The 25045-nt window shown below is 32.3% G+C and overlaps 1 protein-coding gene across 1 annotated transcript; it reads right to left on the bottom strand.

Moving 5' to 3' along the window:
• Window positions 1-11757: 11757 nt before the first annotated feature.
• Window positions 11758-12414, bottom strand: LOC131605068 (uncharacterized). The gene has a single exon (XM_058877467.1). It carries the CDS (start codon window positions 12412-12414, stop codon window positions 11758-11760), a length of 657 nt encoding a protein of 218 aa, XP_058733450.1.
• Window positions 12415-25045: the final 12631 nt, after the last annotated feature.

Raw genomic sequence — 25045 nt, 5'->3', positions numbered from 1 at the left:
AATTTAATAATCAATTTTTAGACAAAATTAGGGGCAAAATTAATAAAAATAGGGTGTGAAAATTAAAAAAGATGAATAACCAATGGTCCAGAACCAACCCAATTAATTATTTATGAATCAAAACAGAAATAAAAAAAAAACTTCCTTAAAACTAAACAATGATTACAAGAGAGGTTCTTGCTAACGAGTGTCCTCAGGGCACTCTTTAAGCATACTCAATAAAATTTTTTATTTATAAAAATCAATATTTTAATTTCCAATACATTTTCAATGCATTAAATACACACATTTTTAAAAAAATATCATTTTAATTACTTAAAGAATACCCTTAGAGTTGGAGTACTAGTTAACTTTCCCTAAAAGAAATATATAGCACATATATTCTTAGACTTCAGTACCATTTTTTATCATTAGTTATGACTATCATAAAAATAAGACTAAGTAGTAAGTTAATATATTTACATGACAAACAGTACATGCTACATGACAGAACATATATGATAATTCTATAAAATGAATTTATTGCTTCGTTAAAACATATATAAAAAAAACCCAAAACATTTTTAATTCATATACTTAAATCAAATTAAATAAAAGCAAAAACAAGACTCTTTTAGTTAATTAGAATTAATTTATTTTGTCTTTTTTTCTAATTTACTTAGTTTATTCTAGTGTTAAAAAATATTTAAAAAAAAATGTTTTCTTTTATTATTATTAGATTATTTATTTTATTCAAAAAACACAAAACATGTAATTTTATTTGATTAGATTTTTATTATTCAATAAATTTTTTATTTAATTTTGTTTTGCTACTGTTTGTTTCTTTTTTTTTTAATTATTTAATTTCTAATAGTTTTATATACCCTATATAAATTAATTGATAGAACAGTCCACTAAAGATATGAGGTTTGTAAGCTCCTCCTGAGTTAAACAGTCCATTAAGATAAGGTTTGTAAGCTCTCCTTAAATTCTTTCTTAGTTAAGTTTATTATTAAGCTTAAGACAATTAAATTCATTCATAAATTAAATAACTCAGAATCTTCTGAGAGTTCAGGTTCACACGCAAGGTGTTATACCGAACGGGAGATATTCAAGTCAATTAAAGATGTGATATTATTCAAACATTCACCGCAAAGAGGTCTCAGAGAGGACATTTACCTCCTAATTTTATTTAGCACAATATTCGCATGTTAGCTTTCATCTCTTTTATGTAGCACACTTTATGATTATTTATATATTATGTCACATGTAATTTGCAGTTAAATTTTTTGTCCAGACTGCCAAAAATTCCTGGCTCCACCACTGTATATATATATATATATATATATATATATATATATATATATGTGAGAACATGAGAACGAATATGAACCATTAGATTTTAAAATAAATGATGGAGATTATGTGTAAAGTTGATTCATGAACCTATTGAGTCGAACTATACATGATTCAAGTTCAACTTATTTAGTTAACAAATTTAATTTTTCACTCATATTCAATTCATTTTTTTCATAAACCTAGTTCAACAATTTAGTTGTTGAATCGAATTTTGAATTATTTTGAGTTGGTTCGATTCATTGACGATATATATATATATATATATATATATATATATATATATATATATATATATATATATATATATATATATATATATGAGGAGGGTTATAACTTACTCCAAATCTAGACCATTGATTCTTTTCAATCTAGTGGTTAAAAATAATAAGTAATTAAATGTGGAGAGAGAAAACTATTACTTATTATTTTTAACCATTAGATTTAGAAGAGTCAATGGTATATATATATATATATATATATATATATATATATATATATATATATATATATATATATATATATATATATATATATATATATATGTGAGGAGGGTTATATTGACTCCAAGAGTATGTTATAATAACTTACTCCACATCTTGACCATTAATTCTTTTCAATCTAATGGTTAAAAATAATAAGAAATAGTTTTCTCTTTCCACATTTAATGACTCATTATTTTTAACCATTAGATTGATAAAAATTAATGGTCAAGATGTGGAGTAAGTTATTATAACTTACTCTTGGAGTTAATATAACCCTCCTATATATATATATATATATATATATATATATATATATATATATATATATATATATATATATATATATATATATATATATATATATATATGATCTTGCTAACCAGTGCCCTCAGGGCACTCTTTTAGCATACTAAATAAAGAAAATATTCTTTATAAAAGTTAACATTTCAATTTCCAATACACTTTTAATGTATTAAATACACGCATTTTAATATAAACTTACTATTTTAAGCACTTAAAGAGTGCCCTAAGGGTACTGGTTAGCATTTCCTATATATATATATATATATATATATATATATATATATATATATATATATATATATATATATATATATATATATATATATATATATGACATTTTTACGTGAGAACATGAGAACGAATATGAACCATTAGATTTTAAAATAAATGGTGGAGATTATGTGTAAAGTTGATTCATGAACATATTGAGTCGAACTATACATGATTCAAGATTTAGTTAGCGAATTTAATTTTTCACTCATATTCAATTCATTTTGTTCATAAACCTAGTTCAACAATTTAGTTGTCGAATCGAATTTTGAATTATTTTGAGTTGGTTCGATTCATTGACAACCTTATATATATATATATATATATATATATATATATATATATATATATATATATAGAGAGAGAGAGAGAGAGAGAGAGAGAGAATAAGAGATAACTAATTTTTGTAAAGAATAGAAAAAAAAAGTCAATCATAAGAGATACCAAGTCGCTCAGCAAATAAATAAAAGAGATAGAAGAGAAAAAAAAACACAAAAATATAAAAAACTCAACAAATGAAAGAGCCACTCGTCGATAGAGATGGCAATAAGCAGAGTTTGGGTAGAATATTATAGTATTTGTCTTCATATCTGTAGTTTGAAAAAATTCACATACCCGAGTCTATATCCCCGTGGACACCTATGTTTATACTCATACTCGTATCCTATGGGTACCTAAATACTCATACCCGTACCCATTTATTTGCGTTTGTAGTATAATTAAATCGATTTATTTCAAATTATAATATAATTTAAAGTTTCTTAATAATATTAAAAAAATTATGGATGTTATTGTTTAGTTAAGAAATAAAATGTGTAATAGTTTAATAGCGATATATTTCTTAAAAATTGATAAACGTACATTTTTATATAACAATATAACTGATATTATATAAATATGTAGCGCGAGTAGGGACAAAGTGAGTAGTAAGATATTCGTGCCCACACTCATATCCGTTTATTTTAATAAATAATTATCTGTGCTTATATCTGTAACCATTTTGCGAGTTTTTACCCTGTCAATTATGAGCATTTTTTATTTGTACCCATTGAATATGGACCAAATTACTATTCCTACTCGCCGATCAACAAAAAAAAAAAAGAAAACGAAGGCATTTTAGCAAATAATTTCTTTCACCAAAATAGCAAATTATAGAGGAAAAATATCAAAGTTAAATTTGGGAAGAAGATGAAAAGAAACGGGACACAATTATAAAAGTTGATATATCAAAAGGAGTTGCTACAATGGTAAGAAAGTCATTGATAACATTCTATTAAGTTTTGATTTAAGATATTAGAGTAGATAAAACTTACTCACCATTCTTATAAAAGAGAAAAAAATTGAGTTTGTTTAAAAACTTATCATAAACTTAAATGGATATTTTTACTTAGCACCCCTCCAATTATTCCCGACACTCTACGTATTTTAATGATGCAAAATGTACACTTCTCATTGTTTAGCTCTTTCAAAATTTACAATTCTTTTTTATAAAAATTCTCTCAAAAGCCAAAAAGACAAAAAAACAGGTAGTCAAAACCAAAAATATGATAAAAAAAAGTTTATTTTTTTATCAGAAATTGATATAAAAAGGAATAAAATTCATATATTCTAAAACGTATCCACTTAACGTATTTCTGCAACAAATTTCGCAACTAAAAATCACAACTAAAAATTACATTACATTATTATAAGAAAATAGTTTTTTTTATTTCCGTAAAATGCATAAAATAATTATAAGATATTTTACAAAATTTAGTAAAAATATATAAAATTTAAAGTCTGGAAAAATGCATAAATATAATTCAAAATCTGAAGAAAAAAATCAGCAGGTAACGTTTTTATGTAGAAAAAATCAAACTCTTAAAATACTATACAAAATGGGTTTTTAACATATTTTTAAAAATATACGGTACCCCCACATTTATCATCAAATATTTTAGAAAATAATTTTTTTTAACAACCAACTATTAAAAAAAAACGCAACTAACCACGTTTCCGAAACAATTACGCATATAACCAGATTTTAGAAAAAGTTACTAAGGAGGAGCCATATGAGATGGCTCATACTCCTAAAAAAGCATGGAGGCGCCATATGAGATGGCGTGTACACTAGGAAAGCGCCATTTGGGTTGGCGCCTCCTTTATTTTTTTAATTTTTTCCAGTTTCCTGCGGATTTTCTTGCAGATTTTACATTACCTGCGGATTTTCCTATAGATTTACCTACGGAAAATAATCCGCAGGTAAATCTGCAGGAAACGTGAAAAATTTGAAAAAAATAAAGGAGGCGCCACTCCAAATGGCACCTTCCTAGTGTACACGCCATCCCAGATGGCGCCTCCATGCTTTTTTAGGAGGAGGAGCCATCTCATATGGCTCATCCTTAATAACTTTTTATAAATCCTGGTTATATGCATAATTTGTCCCGAAACGTGGTTGCGTATTTTTTTTTCAATAGTTAGTTATTAAAAAAAAATCCTAGAAAATATAGTAAAAATTTATAAATTAGGCATCAATATTTTAAAAATCTAGAAAAAATGCCTAAAATGCTTATAATTTAAAATCTACAAAACAATTTGTAGGTAACATATTTTTATAGTAAATTCTACAGGTAAAAAAAATCAAAATTTTTAACATATTATAAAAATTTGGTTTTTTACCTATTTTTTTTTTTAAATATGGCACCCCACATATATTATCAGATTTTTTGAAAAATCTGATAAGTTCTTCCAATCAAATGTTATGTGGGGTGCCAGGATCAATTAAAAGGGTGCCAGGTAAAATTCTCAACTAAATGAGCCACAAACACAACTTTTTAAATCTATATTCGATTACATTATATTTTATGAAAATAAGTGCAAAGAAGCAAACACCAAAATAGTTATAAATTAAAACTACCATAATCTCAAATTAAAATTAAATAAAATTATTATAAAATAAATTAAAATTAAAGATTTAATTCTCTTCTTCATATTCTTGATTGGTCCTCATAAAATTCTAAACTTTGTAATGTGTGTAGTTTATATGTTTTTATTAAAAAATATATGCAAATTTGTCCTTGTAGGAATTATGAGCTTTTTAAAATCTTTTCACAAACACTTATTCTTAGACTAAGAATTAACCCAAATAAGAGCTTTATCATTCAAATACCAAACATACCTAACCTGAACCAAAGTTATCCTAACATACCTACATCAATAGAAATAATAAGATGGAAGTGCAAGTGGAGAAGAAAAGAAGAAGGGAGGAGGGGGAAGAGAAGTGACAATAAAGGAAGAATCACAACAACATTTTTTTATTGGAAAGTCCTGGAAGTCAAGACTGTTGGGAATATGATCATTTTAAGTTAGAATTGTCGAGGTTTGAGCAGCTTGAGTGCAATTCTAAACTTGCAAAATATTGCTCAAGGAAGCCGTCTGTATATTATCTTCCTTTTAGAAACTATCGTGAACACAAGGAAGATGGAAACTGTGAGAGTAAGTATAAAGTATGATGCATGCTTAACGGTAGATGTAGAGGGCAAGAGTGGAGGTATTGGGGTGTTTAACTAAGTTCATAACCCCCACTGTTTTGCTTTACTTTGATGCTCAAAAGAGTGTCAATTAGTCCAAGATCTTTCATCTTGAATGTGGAAGTTAGAAACCTTTTTGTTTCTAAAACTTCATTCATCTCATTGATAATGAGCAACATGTCATCAACATAGATACAAAGGAATATCATAATGTTCTCTCACAAATTTGTGTATAAAAACCCTGCACAAGAATTAGATGAAGGTTTTTAGGTAATCATGTATGATGATGCAAGAAAGTTGTTAGATGAAGTGAGAGATGACATTATGACCAATTTAAAGTAGTATAGTATAAATTGTAATGAGCTCCTTAGTTATGTTCACTTGTCTCAAACCTTCACTTGAATTTCTATGTTCAACCTTCTTGATCAACTTAATCATTGATGTGCATGCCATTTTTGATCTTTTTATTCTTTGATAATGTTCGTGTTCATCAAAACTGAACTAGATATAAGATGTATTCTTCACAATCTCCCCCTTTGGATGATGAACAACTTTTTGAATTTTCGTTTTGATAATGATTGAAAAATACCCCCTTAGTTGTGTGTCTTTCCCTTAATTGGTGAATCTTACAATGACAAAGTCAAACTTTTTATGTCATTATTTTGGTGCTTGTTTTAATCTATACAAATATTTGACAAGCTTGCACACTTTTTGTTCATTACCAAGAAGCACATAACCTTTCGATTTCTCCATGTAAATCTCCTCATCGAGATCTTTATTTAGGAATATTGTTTTGACATCGATTTTATGAACTATAAGGTTATGCAAAGAGACTAATGCAAATGATACTTCTAATTATCATCGTCCTTGCTAGTAGTGCGTATGTGTGAAATAATTAGCACATTCTTTTTGTCTAAAACCCTTGGTTACTAATATATCCTTGTAGGTGTTTAGTATACCATCACTATGATACTTCCTTCTAAAACACCCACAAGTATCCAATGGGTATTGATCCCTTATGTAGATTGACAAGTTGCTAAGTGTGGTATGCCATTATTGAATCCATTTCATCTTGGATAACATCATTCCAAGAGAAGTCCATTGAACTTACTGCTTCCTTGTTAATCTTAGGGTGTGTTTGGTTCGAGGTAGATGGAGAGGAGGGGAGGGGAGGGGAGGTGAGGGAATACTTATAATAAAATGTGTTTGGTTCAACTTTTAGGAGGGGAGAGGGAGGGAGGGGTGGGGAGGGGAGGGGAGCAAAATCTCTCCAAATCACACTTTTTACGTCCTCTCGAATCGGGGGGATTCGGAGGGGAGGGGAGGGAAGATGATTTTGATATTTAATAAATTATTAATATTTACTAAAATATCCTCCGTTTTATTTTATTATTTTAAAATTGTTATTTTCTTTCGTGTTCCTACTTTTCTTTTTTGCGATTTTTCTCGATTGTTTTCAGCAACTTATTATAACTATTATCTACCTTCAAATTATTTTCAAAACTTTTTTACTTAATATAAATCATAATCATTTCTTTATTTTTATAATTTTTTAAATATTTGTCTATGTTCATGTTTTCTTCTAATTTTTTTATTTATCCTATTATATTTTCTTTTATATCAATTTTTAAATCATTCACTTTATTTTATTTTTTGTTTATTCAGTTTATTAAAAAAATTTAAATTATTAATTTTAATAATAACTTATTTTATGTATTTGTTTGGTTAGATGATTCATCACGATTTAAAAGTTATTATTAATATATAGTTTCATTTGTGTCAAAGAGTTATAACCTGAATCAAGTGTACTCAGTTTATTAACGTTATGCTAAATTATAACGTTTTAGTCTCTCAATATTAAAAATTTTATTACCAAAATATTATGTATGAATTTTTCATATTTGAATATCATATCACTTTTATAAGATCATAAGGATAAAAATGTAATTTATTAATAAAACCCCTCCCCTCCCCTCCTGAACCAAACATATTTTTAATTAAAACCCCTTCATTCCCCTCTCCTCTCTTATTTTAAACCAAACACTTATTTGATTAAAAAAAATCCCGCACTTCCCCTTCCCTCTATTAAAACCCCCTCCCCTCCCCCTCATTTGAACTAAACAGGGTCATCTTCCAGTTGAAGGATAATAGAAATATTAAGAACAAAATTTTCACTATTTCCTTCTACTAGATAAGAGAAATAAGTCGAGATTCTCTACCTTATCCTTAGTTCAAAATACGTTTCAACAATCCGTGAAGAACTTTTGGTTTGTGTTTCAAAAATCCGTGAAGAAGCTTCCTCACGAGGTTCTTTATTTGTGGGAGAAATCCTTATTTTCCGTGACAAGGTTCTCAAAATTTCACATCTCAGGATTCAATAGTTACAATAGACTCCAAATTCAGAAGTCTATATAAGTCATGATCTACTTTCTAATAATCTTTATATGCCTTATAATAATAAATTTCATAGAACACAAATATGTTATTCACATAGAATCCAAATCAAAATTTAATTGTATAATTTGAAATCATGAACTTTAATAAATTTGATCACTTTAGTGATTAACAAATTTATAACTCAAATAATTCCAAATTAGATGGTACATTTTTCACTTAAAAATTAAATAATAGATTGAAACTCATAATCAAAATTCAATAAAAATTTGAAATTAGAAACTTTTATGAATTGGAACAGTTTGGTGATTAACAAATTTTATTTTATTAAATAATTTTGAAATTTAAATGTAATATTTTATATATATTATATTACTATTCAAAAGTATGCTGTTAGACATAAAATTATATCAGTAATGAAATGCATAAAATGCGCATCGTTTAAATATGTGGTAATGTATTCATGATTTACTTAATATCTATATACATATATGTTAACAAAACATAAATATGAATTATTAATATGTATATGATAATTAGGCAGACCCATAATGTACTTACCATGTAGGTATTATCAGGGCCGGCCCTGGGCCAGGGCAACCAGACCCACAGCCCAGGGCCTCAAAAAAATTAGGGCCTCAAATTATTGGTTATGGGCTTTTAAAAATTAAAATTTAGGGTTAATACCTATTTTGCCCCCTGCCATATGGGGTGTAGTTGAAAAACCCCCCTGCCAAAAAAAAAGTTTCAAGAAGTGCCTTGTAAAATTTCAGAAATTTGATTTTGAACCTTTTTCACGCCACCTCATTAAAAAGTCTGATGTGGCAATTTTTTTTTATTTTTTTTAATGACGTGGATTGCACAGGTGGCATTTTTATTATTTTTTATTTAATTTAATTCCACTTGGCACTTTTATTATTATTTTATTGTTTGGTTTTTGAAATGTTAAATATAAAAGCTCAAAAAAAGGTCCCAAAGTGTGTTGAACCCGGGACACAAAGAATACATGGCCAGCACCTTTACCACTACGCTGTGTGCTGCTTCTTATTAGATATATGCCTTCGCTACATTATAAATGTTAATTTAACGTTATTAGCATTAATAATAAATGTTTTCATGATTAATTAATATAAATATTATTAGTTAATAATTATTAGTTATTAGTTAATATTTAGGTCCTAATATTTATTAGTTAATGTTATAAATTAATATTACTTAAACTATAAAATAATAATTAATATTTATTTTACTGTTAATGCTAATGAAATTATAAAATATAAACTAAATTACACTAAATTAATATAAATATTATTATTTTATATTTTAGTGTTACTGTTAATTTGTTTTACAGTTAAACTAAATTATAAAATATAAACTAAATATATTTTAATTTAACGTTTATGTTTACTGTTAATTTGTTAATTTGTAAAATATAAACTAAATTATAAAATAGTTTTACTATTAATTTGTTTTACTGTTAAACTAAATATAAACTAAATTAAACTAAATTATAAAATATAAACTAAATATAAACTAAATTAAACTAAAATAATAATTAATATTTATTTTACTATTAGTGTTAATTTGTTTTACTATTAATTAATATTAGTATTATTTAATTTAACGTTATTAAATAATATTAATTTAATTTAGTTTATATTTCTAATTAATATGAGTTTAATTTAATTTATTTTTATTTAATTTCTTTTTATTTAATTTATTTAATATAATTTTACTATTAATGTTATATTTATGTTAATTAATTTAATTTAAACAATTTATGTTAGTATTTATATTTAATTTAATTTACTATTAACGTTATTAATTAATATTATTTTCTATTAATTTAATTTAGTTTATAAAACAGTATTATAAAATCTATAGTAATAGTATATAAAATATATATTAAAAAAGTTACAGTATAACTAGTTGTATATAAATATCAATTAAATGCATATTGTTATAGTCGGATACTATAATTATAATTAAATGCAATCATATAACAACTTGAGTCATCCAGCCCAGTGGCTATGCGCTTCAGCTTGGAGTGGGAGGGAGTGGGTTCAACTCCCACCTCCAACAAAATTTTAACATGTTTTCTTATAATAACCAAAAATAAAAATAATATAAAATACATGTGGCATTAAAATTAATAATAAAGTAATAATAAAAATGTCAAGTGGAATTAAAATAAATAAAAAATAATAAAAATGCCACCTGTGCAATCCACGTCATTAAAAATATTAAAAAAAATAAAAAAAAATTGCCACATCAGACTTTTTAATGAGGTGGCGTGAAAAAGGTTCAAAATCAAATTTCTGAAATTTTACAAGGCACTTCTTGAAACTTTTTTTTTGGCAGGGGGTTTTTCAACTACACCCCATATGGCAGGGGGCAAAATAGGTATTAACCCTAAAATTTAAAATTTATATAAAACACTCGTATTGGAAATAATAAGCATGTTAACATTGTGGCCTAGCGGATGAGAACTAGTGCTCCTAATGTAAAGGAGGCGTGTTCAACTCCTGACTCAGCAACAAATTTTGCTATTATTTTTTTTGTCTTTATTTTTCAAATAATAACTGGGATTTCGAGAAAAGAGCATATATACGTATGCAACATTCCGTCAAAAGGGCATATACACAATATATAATTATAGAGGATATATAATTTTTTTTTTGTTTCTTTTTCAAAAAATAACCCTAAATATTTATATATAGCTAAATTTTAACCTAATAAAAAATTATATTATTTATTAGGGCCCATTTTAATTATTTGCCCTGGGCCTCTAAAAACTCAGGACCGGCCCTGGGTATTATGTAGTGTATATTGAGAAGTCGGTGCCAAGAACAAACTAATTCTATGAGAAAAGAATAGTTTCTTGAAAAACAAGAAACCATTTTATTCAAGAAGAGAGAGGAGAGAGGAGAGATACAAAAGATGGTTCAAACAAGTTTTCTGCTCACTTTCACAAAGAGCGTTAATTGTTTACAAGTGAATCTTAATCATCTCACTCTCTAACAAGAGAGAGAACAACCTATTTATAGACTACTAGCATATGTATCTAATGTATGATGATTAATATATTACATGACATACATAACTACTACATGGAAACATTCATGTTGCATGATGCAATATACATGAACAGACTTTGAGTACTGCATACATGACCAGACCTTGACTACAACATGTGAATTTGACTCTGTCGAATTCTGTGAACACTTTGACTTTGTTGAATCCTGAAAGTCTTGAGCTTGATCGGATACTAACTTATAACAACAAAGCTACATTATATATTCAAAAGATAATGAAAAATCCAAAAGGTATAATGATTATGATACAATTGCAAAGAAACCAAATAATGGTCGTTATTATACAGTTAGCATTTTTTTGGTCAAAAAGCATATCTTTATTAAAACCAAAAACAATGAAGTACACGCCGATCGCAAGGATCCAGGCTATCTAATAATTCTATTAGTACTCACATCAATGTGAGATCTAATCTTACTATTCTTAATACCTCTAGCTACAATAATATCAATAATCATTCCTAATAAATTTCGGTCGATATCCTTTTGGGAGAAAATCTTCTCATTTCGATTCTTCCACACTTCATAAATTGTTTCAGCACAAGCAATTTTCAGAAGCTGACACATCCATCCTTTTTTATGTGTTTCGGACATGATCCAAACCCTCTCTTCATTCCAACCATGCGGGCTTCTGTGCACTCCCAGCCACTCCAAAATACCTTTCCAAACCATATGGACATGGCTACATTCAAAGAAAAGGTGGTGAATGCTCTCCAAATTATTGCAAAATTCACACGTCGGATTCACGCTAATCCCAAATTTTAATAGTCTGTCCTTAGTAGACAGCTTACCATACAGTACCAACCACAAAAGGAAAATAGCTCGTGGTCGGGCCAAATTGTGCATTATCAGGTGTCGCCACTCAACCTTGTTCATCGTACCCCGTATGGCAATATAAAGCAGTTTAGTTTTGAACTGCTTACCTTGTAAAACATCCTGCCAATACTGCAAATCCTTAATATCATCTCGACATTTCATCATTTTTTTCACAGTCCATGAACAGCTTGCTCTCACCTGCCATGCCATGACTTCGTTATTCTTGATGTAGTAAGCATTCAGCCATCGCACCCATAGCTTGTCCGCTTTAGCTTGTAAATTCCATAATAATTTTCTAATAGTAGCAAGATTCCATGCTTTCAGAAATATAAGATTGAGGCCTCCAGCTCCCGTCGGTCGACAAACCGTATCCCATGCTACGGGAGCTTTCCTTGTGCTACCACTTTTACCACTCCAGAGAAAACCTCGACACAACGCCTCTCGTCCAGTGACGAATCCGCATCATAATCTTCTCAATCAATGGCTGAAACTGCTGTACCGTGACTCTTTTACTAGCTAACGGCACTCCCAGGTATTTGAAAGGGAGGGAACCTCTAGCAAAACCTGTCCAACCACAAATCACCTCTTGGATATGGTTGGTGACACCACCAAAATACAGCTTGCACTTCTGAGGGTGAGCCACCAAACCAGTCGAGTCAGAAAAAATTTGGAACTTCTCCATAAGTAACTTAACTGAACTCTCATCCCCTCGCAGGAAAAGGATAAGATCATCCGCAAAGCAAATATTGATAATACCCAGCTTCTCGCACCTGGGATGAAAGTTGAAGTTGTGATTCTCCTTTAGCTTTTGTAAACATCTATGTAAATACTCCATGATGAGCACAAAAAGCAACGGAGAAATCGGATCTCCCTGTCGCAAGCCTCGATGCACTTTTAACTCTGCAGTCATGTAGCCATTTATGGAAAATCTGTACAAAACAGTTCTAACACACGTCATAATCCAGCCAACAAACTTCTTAGGGAAATTCATTTCTCTCATTACGTGATTCAAAGCGTCCCACTCAACGGTATCATACGCCTTTTGAATATCCATTTGGATTGCACACCGGGGAGAGATTTGTTTTCTACTATAGCCTTTCACGAGTTCCTGAGCCAACATAATGTTATCATGAATCACTCGACCAGGAATAAACGCCGATTGGCTCTCATCCGTGACTTCGGATATAACCTTGCTCAGTCTTGTTGTCATTTGAATATGGTAAAACTACATTACAGAGACAATTATAATTAGTATCTAGAGTACATTATGGAGACAAGTAGCACTTTGAACAATCTGTACAATTTCAACACTATTCTAATCATATCGATTAATTATTATCGGCAAAATTATAATATCGGTAATCAAACTTTGATATCAATTGGTAGAAATTTTCATATTTAAAATCTTGATATTGTGATTTTTCACTGCTTTAATTTTTATGAAAAACAATATAAATGTACCCGGATCCACGATGACAATTCTTATTCTTGATACGGAAGTCTCGGTTTCCATTATTTGAACTACTATAATATTGTTGGAAAATTAATTGTAAATTAAATTGATCAAGTAAAAAATCGTGAATAAATCAATTTTCTTATAGTATTTCTAGCACTCTTAAATTGTCTTAGAGTTTACATAAGACCATTGAAAATTCGAATGTAGGGAAAATGAAGTCTGAAATTTTGTGTGAAGAGGATAAATTTTTCTAATGTATTTTTGCTGAATTTGAAATACTAAATTTATAGGCCAAATAATGTTGTTTCACAAGGTTACGATCATTGATGAAACACACCCTTTCAACAACACTTTTTGTTGAGTAGTGCAAATTTCTGCCTACTGAAACACTTTAGAAGCGTTCTCTATTCTAATTGTATTCTGCAACACTTCACAAAGCGTTGTCTATTTTCAAATTCAAAATACAAACAGTTAGTTAAACCTTATCTTGGCCAACAACTCATCCTGATTTTATCCGACTAACAAATATTAGTTGAATTATTCCATCCTCTCAAAATTATTCTCCTTCTCTACCATTTTTTTTTGTGTTTTTTTACACTTTTATAATTAAGAAAATTAATAATAAATATAATTTGTTTATTTTATTTAAAATATACTTTTTTTCGACATACAATATATTATGAATACCTCGTCCTAAATGTAGTTTATATATTTTATTTTATTTAAATTATTGATTATAAATATTAATCACTTATTTACATCATTATGCTATACAAAATTCAAATAAATGTTGTTGGCATAAATTCAACTTTAAACCAAAATCTTACATTTATTTATTTTAACTAATACATATCAATTAAACTACTCCAATTACTTTAATTTTGAGTTTTATCACATGATTTTTTTAAAAAACTTTTTTTTAGGTTTTTGTTTCTTTGAATAATTATTTTTAAACATGACAACTACCCAGTACTAATATTTTTTAAGTTAGGATTCAAATATTGATTCACAAGTTAAAAATGTATATTGTTCTTTCTCGCATAACTCACATCGATAATATTTTACTATACTTAGTAGTACTAATTAATGGTTTACTAAATATTGAAATTGAAGAGGGAAGATGATACAATGATATTCTACATATTGTATTGTTATTATTTTCACCACCTCTCTCAGGTTTCAGATACACACTATATATACCAAAAATTACACCTATAAAGTTTGTTAGCACACCTCATAACAAACTGCTAACAAACTCCTAACAGAAAACTCAATAGCTTTTCATCCATAGGCCTATTGTACAATACATATTTACTTCATGTATCTGAACATATCTCTAGCACTCCCCCTCAAGATTAAGGGGGTTGGCATGTAAGCACATTGTGCTTGCTCCTTAAATTTTGAAATGCTGTTGTACGTAGGGGCTTTGTAAGTGTGTCAGTTATTTGCACAAATGCAGGCACATGTTGAATGACAAGTTTCTTTGCCACGAATCTTTCTATTACAAAGTGTATGTTAAGTTCAACGTGTTTAATACAAGGAAGAAAAACACGATTGTGAGATAGCATCACTGCACTCAAATTCTCACATAACAACGTTGGAGGATAAAACAGAATATTCAACTCAGTTAAGAGGGACACTAACCATATTAGTTATGATGTAGTGTGTGCAATTGCCCTATATTCAGCTTCAGTGCTGGATCTTGCAGTAAAAGATTGTTTCTTGGAGCTCCACGCTACGTTGTTAGGGCCAAAAAATATACACGAACCTGAAGTGGATTTGCGGTCATCCATATCACTTGCCCGTGAGAAATGGTACCACTGAGGTATCTCAATATTCTTCTCACAGCAGGAAAATGTGGACCAAGAGGTGCTGACATGAATTGGAAGGCTTTGTTGACACTATAAGGAATGTCAGGTCGGGTTAATGTAACATATTGTAAAGCTTCTACAATGGACATTTACAACTGAGGATCTGAGAAGCTTTGATCACCATGCTTGCCAAGTTTGCAAGTGTTGAGCATAGGAGTTGGCACCGCATTGGCATTGAACATGTTGGCTCTTTCAAGAAGATCTCTAATGTATTTGGCTTGTGTCAGCAGAAGAGATCCATTTGTCTGAGAGATGAATTCAATGCCCATAAAATATTCGGGCTCACCAAGCCTTTTTATATAAAAAGCTTTGTGAATTTTATTTATCAAGTCCTGTACTAGTGAGGTAGATGAACCATTTAGGAGAATATCATCAACATATACAAGTGAATATAGGATGATACCTTATTTAGAGTACACAAATAAGGAATGATCACATCTTGAATGAGTAAAACCAAACTAAAATAGGGCCTGAGTTAGTTTGTCATACCAAGCCCTTAGGGTCTGTTTAAGCCCATAAAGGGCCTTATGAAGCTTGCAAACCAGATCCTTATTTTGATGAGTAAAACTGGTGGTTGTGTCATGTACACTTCTTCTTGCACTGTGCCATTTTAAAGTATTTTTAATGTCGATTTGTTGTATTTCCCATTTGTTTATGAGTCCTAAACTGATGATGACTCTGATAGTTGTTGGCTTCACAACTGGAGAAAAGGTCTCATTGAAGTCAAAACCTTGTTGTTGGTGGAAGCCCTTAGCAACCAACCTGGCTTTGTATTTTTTACACTTCCATCAAGGTTTTCTTTTACCTTGAAGATCCATTTGCAACCAACAACTTGTCTATGACTAGGCAGGTTTATGAGGGTCCATGTTTGGTTTTCCATGAGGGCATCATATTCCACTTTCATGGCTTGCACCCATTATGGTTTTAACAAGGCTTATTTCACACTTGTTGGTTCAGTATGTGCTATGAACACCTTTGGTTTGGAGTGTTCTGTCTTTTCTCTAGTTACCATGGGATGCTAATTTTGTGGTGGAGGTTGAGGGGTTTGCAGGCTATGAATTGAGGGAGACAACGGTGTATCAGTTGAGTCCACTTGCGGATTTGACAAGGTGTTCTTCAGTTTAAGTAATGGTATTATATGGTAAGATTTGTGATGGGACAGACTGCTCATTTGTGGACCCTGAGTTTTGGGAGGGGGATTGAGGTGATAAAGTAGCATTGGGAGTTGTGTATTCATTAGTTGATAGAACAGGCTAGGGGTTTGATGGGGTCATATCATGCAATATGTGGACACTGTTAAGTGGAGTAACAAGCTGACTGGAATACAAATTAGGTAATAGTAGAGACTCTTCATTAGTTGTATTAGCTAAGTCAGTACCTTAGGCAGTAGGGCAGGGTAGAGACAGTGGTGATACGTTTTGGACTGTACCAAGTTTATCAGAAAAAATAGAGGTATAAAGGAAGATTTGTTCATTGAACTTCACATCCTTAGACACATAGACTCTACCAGTAGGACTTAAACATTTGTAGCCTTTGTGTTGTGGAGATGGACCTAGATACACACACTCTACACTTCTGAATTCAAGTCTGTGTTTAATATATGGTCTCAATAAGGGAAAGCGTGAGCATCCAAATATCCTCATTGAATTATATTCTGGACTTTTGTTATAAAATCCATGGAAAGGTGAGTTGACATCAGCTAGAGAAACTGTGGAAAGTCTATTCATGAGGTAAATAGCTGTCAAGAAACTGTGGTCCCGATATTGAAAGGGTATGTTGGCATGGGATAGCAAAGTGAGTCCCATTTCAACAATAGTTCTATATTTTCTTTCAACCGATCCATTTTGGTGGGATGTGTGTGTTAGAATATGAAATGTTCTGATCAATATTTTTAGTTTTGATGATAATATTTTATATGAATTTTGTATAAGACAATGTGGTACTCTAATTATTCACGTTTTCCATTTTAGGAAAAGTCTAAAAGAGTATGCACAAAATCAGCATTCAGAAGCTCTGACCCAGATGATCTGGATGACTTCGTCAGAACATGGCCTGGAAGACATCAGAAGATGGTCTTGAGAAAATCAGAACATGATCTGGAAGGCATCAGAAGATGGCAATCAGAAGCAAGGCTCTGAAGATCTGATGGTATTACGCTCCAAAGCACTTCCAAAGTCTGATGACTGAAGTTGTATCTGCACCAACGCTGAAGACTCTGATATTCAAATGTTATTCTAATAGTCTGAGTCCAGAAGCAAGTACAAGATGAAAAGGCTACAACGTCAAATCTGTCTGACTGACAAAAGGAACGTTAGAAGCTACAAAAGGCAAAGTCAGCAAAAACAGTTGAAGCATGACTCTAGGTAGTTAACAAAAGAGTGAAACATTAAATGCAGCAATATACTATTCACGCAAAGCATTAAATGTTACTCAACGGTGACATTTCTCACTGCCTATATAAAGAAGTTCTGATGCTGAAGCAGCTAACAACTCTCGCTCTAAGTACCAAAATGCTGCCAAAACGCTTTCACACAAAAACAAAGAAGAACTTCATCTTTAACCTCACAAAAGTGTAATATCTTAGTGAGTGTTTAGAACTTAAACTTAAGAGAAAAATCACTTGGTGATTATAGCTTATTTAGAAGCAATTTAAACTCTTGTAATATTGTTTACATCTTTGTAAAAGGAATTTCCTAGAGTGATCAAGTTGTGATATATATGCTCTAGAAGACTTAGAAGTTGTCTAAGTGGAGAACCATTGTAATCAAGATTGATGAGTGGATCAAATCCTCAGTTGAGGTAAATCACTCTGTCAGGGGTGGACTGGAGTGGTTTGGTTAACAACGAACCAGGATAAAAATAACTGTGTGATTATTTTTTATCTACCATTTTTAGAAACAACCCTTATTCAATCCCCCCTTTCTAAGTGTTTTTCACTCCTTCAGTGTGGGGATGATTAGTCTATGTGTAATTCCCAAGTCATGGAGATATTTGGTGATAGGTCCGAATTCACCTCCATAATCAGATTGAACTGATTTAATAGTGGTTTGGAATTGTGTTTGCACATATTTGAAAAAGAATTTAAAAGCAATCAATGCCTTAGATTTTTGTTTGAGTGAATACAACCATGTAAATCTAGATTTAGCATCAACAAATGGTATGTGGTAATTAAAACCAGAAGTAGATGCTGAAGGATAGAAAAACACTTAGAAAGGGGGGGTTTGAATAAGTGTAGCTTTAAAAACTTGACAGATAAAAATAAATTGCACAGTTATTTTTATCCTGGTTCGTTGTTAACTAAACTACTCCAGTCCACCCCCGCAGAGATGATTTACCTCAACTGAGGATTTAATCCACTAATCGCACGGATTACAATGGTTCTCCACTTAGTCAGCAACTAAGTCTTCCAGAGTCTTCTGATCACACACTGATCACTCCAGGAACAACTGCTTAGATACCCTCTAAGACTTTTCTAGAGTATACTGATCCACACGATCACTCTAGTTACAACCTGCTTAGATAACCTCTAAGACTTCCTAGAGTATTCTGATCCACACGATCACTCTAGTTCCTTACAACTTAATGTAATCAATTCTAAGAGTATTACAAATGCTTCTTAAAAGCGATAATCACAAACTGTGATATTTCTCTTAACGTTTAAGCTTAATCTCACTAATATATTACAACAGCAATGTAGTGAGCTTTGATGAAGATGAAGATTCTGAGTTTTGAATTTGAACAGCGTTTCAGCAAGTTAATATGAGTTGTTTTGGTGCAGAATCGTTAACCTTGCTTCTCATCAGAACTTCATATTTATAGGCGTTGGAGAAGATGACCGTTGAGTGCATTTAATGCTTTGCGTGTTCCGTACAGCATCGCATTTAATGTTATACGCTTTTGTCAACTACCTCGAGCCTTGTTCACGCTGTGTCTACTGACGTAGCCTTTAGTAGCTTTTAACGTTCCTTTTGTCAGTCAGCGTAGCTTGCCACTTGTACTTCCTTCTGATCTGATGTTTGTGAATACAACGTTTGAATATCATCAAAGTCAAACAGCTTGGTGCAAAGCATCTTCTGATCTTCTGACCTTGAAGTGCTTCTGAGCGTGATACCATCAGAACTTCAGTGCTTCTGTTCTCTTGTTCTTCTGATGCTTCCATAGACCCATGTTCTGATTCTGCTTCGACCATCTTCTGATGTCTTGCCAGACCATGTTCTGATGTTGCATGCTGAACCCTTTGAGACAAAGCTTCTGAGCGCTGAATTATGCGTACTCTTTATATATTTCCTGAAAGGGAAATTGCATTGGATTAGAGTACCATATTATCTTAAGCAAAATTCATATTATTGTTATCATCAAAACTAAGATAATTGATCAGAACAAATCTTGTTCTAACAATCTCCCCCTTTTTGATGATGACAAAAACATATATAAATGATATGAATTTGCAATCAGAAAGAACAGACGGCAAAAGACAAATTACACAGCTATAGCATAAGCATATGAATATGTCTCCCCCTGAGATTAACAATCTCCCCCTGAGATAAATAATCTCCCCCTGAAATAAATACTCGAAGAACTTTAATAAAAGACTTCCCTGATTATTTCGGTAGAGACGATCATATAAGCTTCTGTCTTCAGAGAATTCATAGCTTCTGACTTCTGCTTCCATTGGACAGCTTCAGAACTAGAATTTCCTTAGATCCCTAGAACACTCACAGCTTCTGATTCCTGCTTCCATCTAGGACAGCTTCAGAACTTGAATTTCTTTGATCTTCTGAACATTCACAGCTTCTGATTTCTGCTTCCATTCAGGACAGCTTCAGAACTTGAATTTCTTTGATCTTCAGAACATTCACAGCTTCTGATTTCTGCTTCCATCTAGGACAGCTTCAGAACTTGAGTTTTCTGGATCTTTAAAACATTCACAGCTTTGAATTTATGCTTCCCTCGGATAGCTTCAGAGCTTGAATTTCTACCAACATCACTTCATGCTAGATTTGTATCAGAACATTGTTGAATGTACCAGAGCATCATCAGAGCATCTCTACATCCTGAAATGTTACAGAACAAAAACTAAACGACAAAAGTCAGCATGAACGAGTCAGAACATAAAATGTATATTAGAACACATGATATGTATCAGAGCCATATAGGCTAAAATAATGTATCAGAGCAAATAGAATTTTGTCAGAACAAATAGACAAATATGGATCAAATTCTATTATCAGTGCTTCTGATCTCTGAAGCTTGACAGCACTCAGCTTGCTTCAGTTTCCATGGTTTTGCTTCTTGAAGCTTGACAACACTCAGCTTGCTTCAGTTTCCATGGTTTTGCTTCTTGTGTTTGCTTTGAAGATTCTCTTTACTTCTTTATACCTGCAAAACACTTAAACCATATAGAACTTGCAGTTCTTGTTAGTAAGAGCAACTGATTAAATCAAATCATTTATCACATATTTCTCCCCCTTTTTGTCATATCATCAAAAAGTAAAAAAGATTCTGAGACAAACAAAACGAAACACACGGAGGAAGAAGATGATTTCATTGAAGTTCAAACAGCAGGTACAGAAGTACATGAAGATGAGAAAGATCAGATGCACAAAGACAGATGCAACGAAAAGAAAGAAACAACACAGACTCAATCTAAGATGGCCCTAGTCTTGACAAGATCTTGGTCAGCATCTCTTGAACCTTATTGTTGTGTCCTTCTTGCCTCACCATGAAAGCGCTATACTCAGCATTGAGTGAGCTTTGCTCATCCTGTCTCTTCTGAATTTCTTCCAGAGTCCTTGCAAGACGAGAAGATTCATCAGAAGAAGCTTCACCGTTTTCAACCACAGGAATAGCAACTTGATCTGTAGCTTCCATGGATAGATCATTTGCAGGGATTTCCTCAACAGGATCTGATTCAGCAACATGATCTTCAGCATCTGCTTCTTGCATGGAAGCATCTCCATATTCTGCAACAGGAATTTCCGAGTCTCCATTCTCAAGTGCCTGAAGAATGGCAGCTAGATTCCTGGGAGCAGAAGGACCTTCGACTTCTGGTGGGTCAACAACTTCTGGAATGACCAAGCTTGGGTCTTTCTCAGACGGGTTTTCCCTCAGATAGTCAAAGAGAGTCTTGAAATCTCCGAGCAGAACAGGATAATCTGGAATCCAGATAACCATATCCCTGCATGGATTTGCTTCCATTTCAGCAGCCAATCTTAATTGTTCCATCTCATCCAAGAAGGGCTTCTCTTCCAACAGATGTCTTCCTTTGAGACTAGCAAACCAGAAGTCTTCATAGTTCCTCAGAATTCCACGAGGCCGTGGGGCAGCAGCTACACAGGCTTCCTGTACTCCCATTGCTTCTACTTGAAAATCCTTGCGAAATCTTCTCCAGAGATTTCTTGTAGAAACATCATCCAGACCATTTAGAAATGCATCCTTCAGAAGGTCTAGACTGCTAATCACCTCATGTCTGAAAAGTTCCAGGTAGGTATAGGGTTCAGGTTCAGGCGGATTGAAGGTGAATTTGTAGTCAGGATAGAGAAGACAGTAAGGTTTGGATTTTCTTGTAGGTAAGGGATGGAATATAGAAGGTGGAGGTGCGGTGGATGAGGAAGAAGGGATATCTGAGAGAATGATTGATGAGGATGGAATATCAGAAATGATAGATTGAGACGAGGATGGAGTATTTGTAAAGGGAATTGGTGAGAAAGATTTATCAGAAGGAGTTGGGGGAAGAATACTTAGAGGTGTGGGGTTTAGAATGGGAGAGGAGGAGGTTGATGGAGAAAGATTTGGTAAGGTGAAGTTTATTTTTGGTTCAGATGGAGGTGATTGGAAAGATGGTTTAGGGACAGAAGGAGGTGGAGTAAAAACCTTTCTGGAGATTTGTACAGAAGAAGAAGAAGATCTGGTTCTGCGAAAGGAATCTCTGATCCTTTTATCTCTTCGTTCTTCAGAGTCCACCTTGTCAGGATCATAGGTGACCCTCAACTTCTTGGCTTTCTCAGCCTCATCTTCTTGGGCTTTTCTTTTTAGCCTAGCCTTTAGTTCCTTCTGATCCTTCTTCAGAAGATCAGCCTTGGACGGAAGTAATCTGCCACGGATCCAAGCAGGATCAATATCTGATTGCTTCCTAACACAATCTTCCAGGTAGGACTTGACAACCTGATGCAGTTCTTCTTGAAACAGGGAGGCAAAACCTTCAGCAACAACTCTTCTTGAGAGAATGTCAGGAAAACTTGGGCACACAGAAGGTACATTTTTAATGAGTTCTAATCTGAACAAATCCACACCATTAAAAATGGGACCTTGAACTACTCCAAGCAAATGGGATGCATTGAGTTTTCTGATGGAGTCCAGCACTTTGCTTTCAGTAAGAATGTCTGAAATCATTCTTCCAAACGGAATAGTCGTTTTTGAAAGATGAGGGTACTTCGCCCTTTCCTCTTCTCTTGACTCAAGGATTGAAGTCTTCAGATTCTCAAACAGAATGTGAGAGATGTTGATCTCAGTCTTTTTGCCAATGCAGAACAGAGTGTGCTTGTGATCTTGACTGATGTAAGAAGAGGAGAGCATCCTTTTTCTGTGGTGAGGAGAACCCAGAATAATCTCAGCCCATACTCTATAAAATGGCCTCAAGGTGCCTGTGTTATTAGAGTCAATCCCAGAAGACTTAGAGATTTGTTTTTCAACTATTGACCAATCAACAGATGTATGTCGAAAACCAGACCAACCTTCTTCATCATTCAGATTGTATAGCTTCCTGATCAGTTTTTCAGAGATAACCACTTCATGCCCTAGCACGAATGAAATGATGGCCGTTGGAGTAACCGTTGCATGTACCCAGAAATCCTTCACAAGATCAGGATAAATTGGACCAACCAATCTATTGAGATACTTGGACCATCCTTGCTCAAGGATTCTTGCATCACACTTAAAGCCATTCGCTTTAAGATTGTTGAAGTCCACAGCAGTTTCACATAAAACCTCCAAGTCCTTCGTGGGTATCAAGCAAGTTTTCAAAGGAGCATATTCATAATTTCGTAGAAGGATTTGTGAAGAAGTAAGTCTCTCTTTTGAGGAAGATGAACAAGAGGAAGAGTTCATGATGATAATGCTTTGAGATCAAATCAGAGAACTAGGGTTTGAAGAGAAATGCAACGAAGTGAATGCACAAAACAGAGAGAAAGAGAGAAAAAGAGGGAATGAAGATGAAGCGGGTTATTTAAAAGATTTAAAAAGAAATCATTATGCATTTAATGAGAAATGACATTAGGAGAGAGAACACAGTAAATGAAATGATTTAATACAGTTACCTAGGTCGGCGTCTTTTCAACTGCACGCTTTGTACTAACCGTACAGACACGTGTTCACCATCAGATAATAGATGACAGCTGTAAATTTCAGAATAGACTTTACGCCTTCAGATTCAGATCACTGCTTATGATCTGATCAACTTTCTTTTCTGGAAACACTCCTTCTGAAGTGTGATGATATAAATCTGAATGATCTTCTGATCCATTACTTCTGATATACACAGCTTCTGGAGGTTCACTTCTTTGTTCTGCAGCTTCTGATAAGACAAAACTGTATCTGCAGAGATTCTTAAGCGCTTTGTTTCATTAGAAACAAGTTTATCATCAAACCAGATATTTATTGATTCGTCCACAATTAGTGTTTCAATATTGTATATTCTGTAGCATTTAGAGCATTCAGAGTTCAGGTACCATGACATGTTGTGCTTTGTCCTTTTTACAGTCAAGGATATCTGCAATAGGAATAATCTTATCCTTAGGTACCCACATTTTCTTGGGTCCTTTCTTGTTAGATTTTCTCAAGTTCTGATTGAACTTGGGTTTAACATTGTAAGCAATAGGAGGAATAGCATGATAATTTTTAATGTGAGTTTCATGATATTTCCTAGGTTGTGTCACATGCTTTTTGGTGTGTGTTATGTGAAAACTTTGAGCATGTGAAGTGTGCCTAATATCATGGGAGTGGCCATACTTGAACTGATCATACAATGGCTTGTATGTGAATTTCATTTCATCAACAGGTTCAAGTTTGTATGGGGTTTCACCCTCAAAACCAATGCCAACTCTTTTGTTTCCAGACACAGCATATATCATAGAAGCTAGCTGACTTCTGCCAATACTTCTAGATAAGAACTTCCTGAAACTTAAATCATATTCTTTCAGAATATGGTTTAGACTGGGAGTGGATTTTTCTGAATCAGAAGGAGATCCAACATTATTGGATAATTTTAAAAGTTTTTCTTTTAATTCAGAATTTTCCAACTCAAGCTTCTTTGTTTCAAATTCAAATAGCTTTTTCAGCTTTTTGTATTTGAGACTAATCTGAGACTTGAGTTCCAGAAGTTCAGTTAGACCGGAAACTAACTCATCTCTAGTAAGTTCAGAAAATACCTCTTCAGAATCTGATTCTGATGTAGATTCTGATCCGTCATCTTCTGTCGCCATCAGCGCACAGTTGGTCTGCTCATCTTCAGAGTCTG

Source organism: Vicia villosa, linkage group LG5, assembly GCF_029867415.1.
Source record: "Vicia villosa cultivar HV-30 ecotype Madison, WI linkage group LG5, Vvil1.0, whole genome shotgun sequence".
Classification (NCBI taxonomy): Eukaryota; Viridiplantae; Streptophyta; class Magnoliopsida; order Fabales; family Fabaceae; genus Vicia; species Vicia villosa.
Note: the sequence above shows the minus strand (reverse complement) of the source record. Positions and strands in the feature narration are given on the sequence as shown.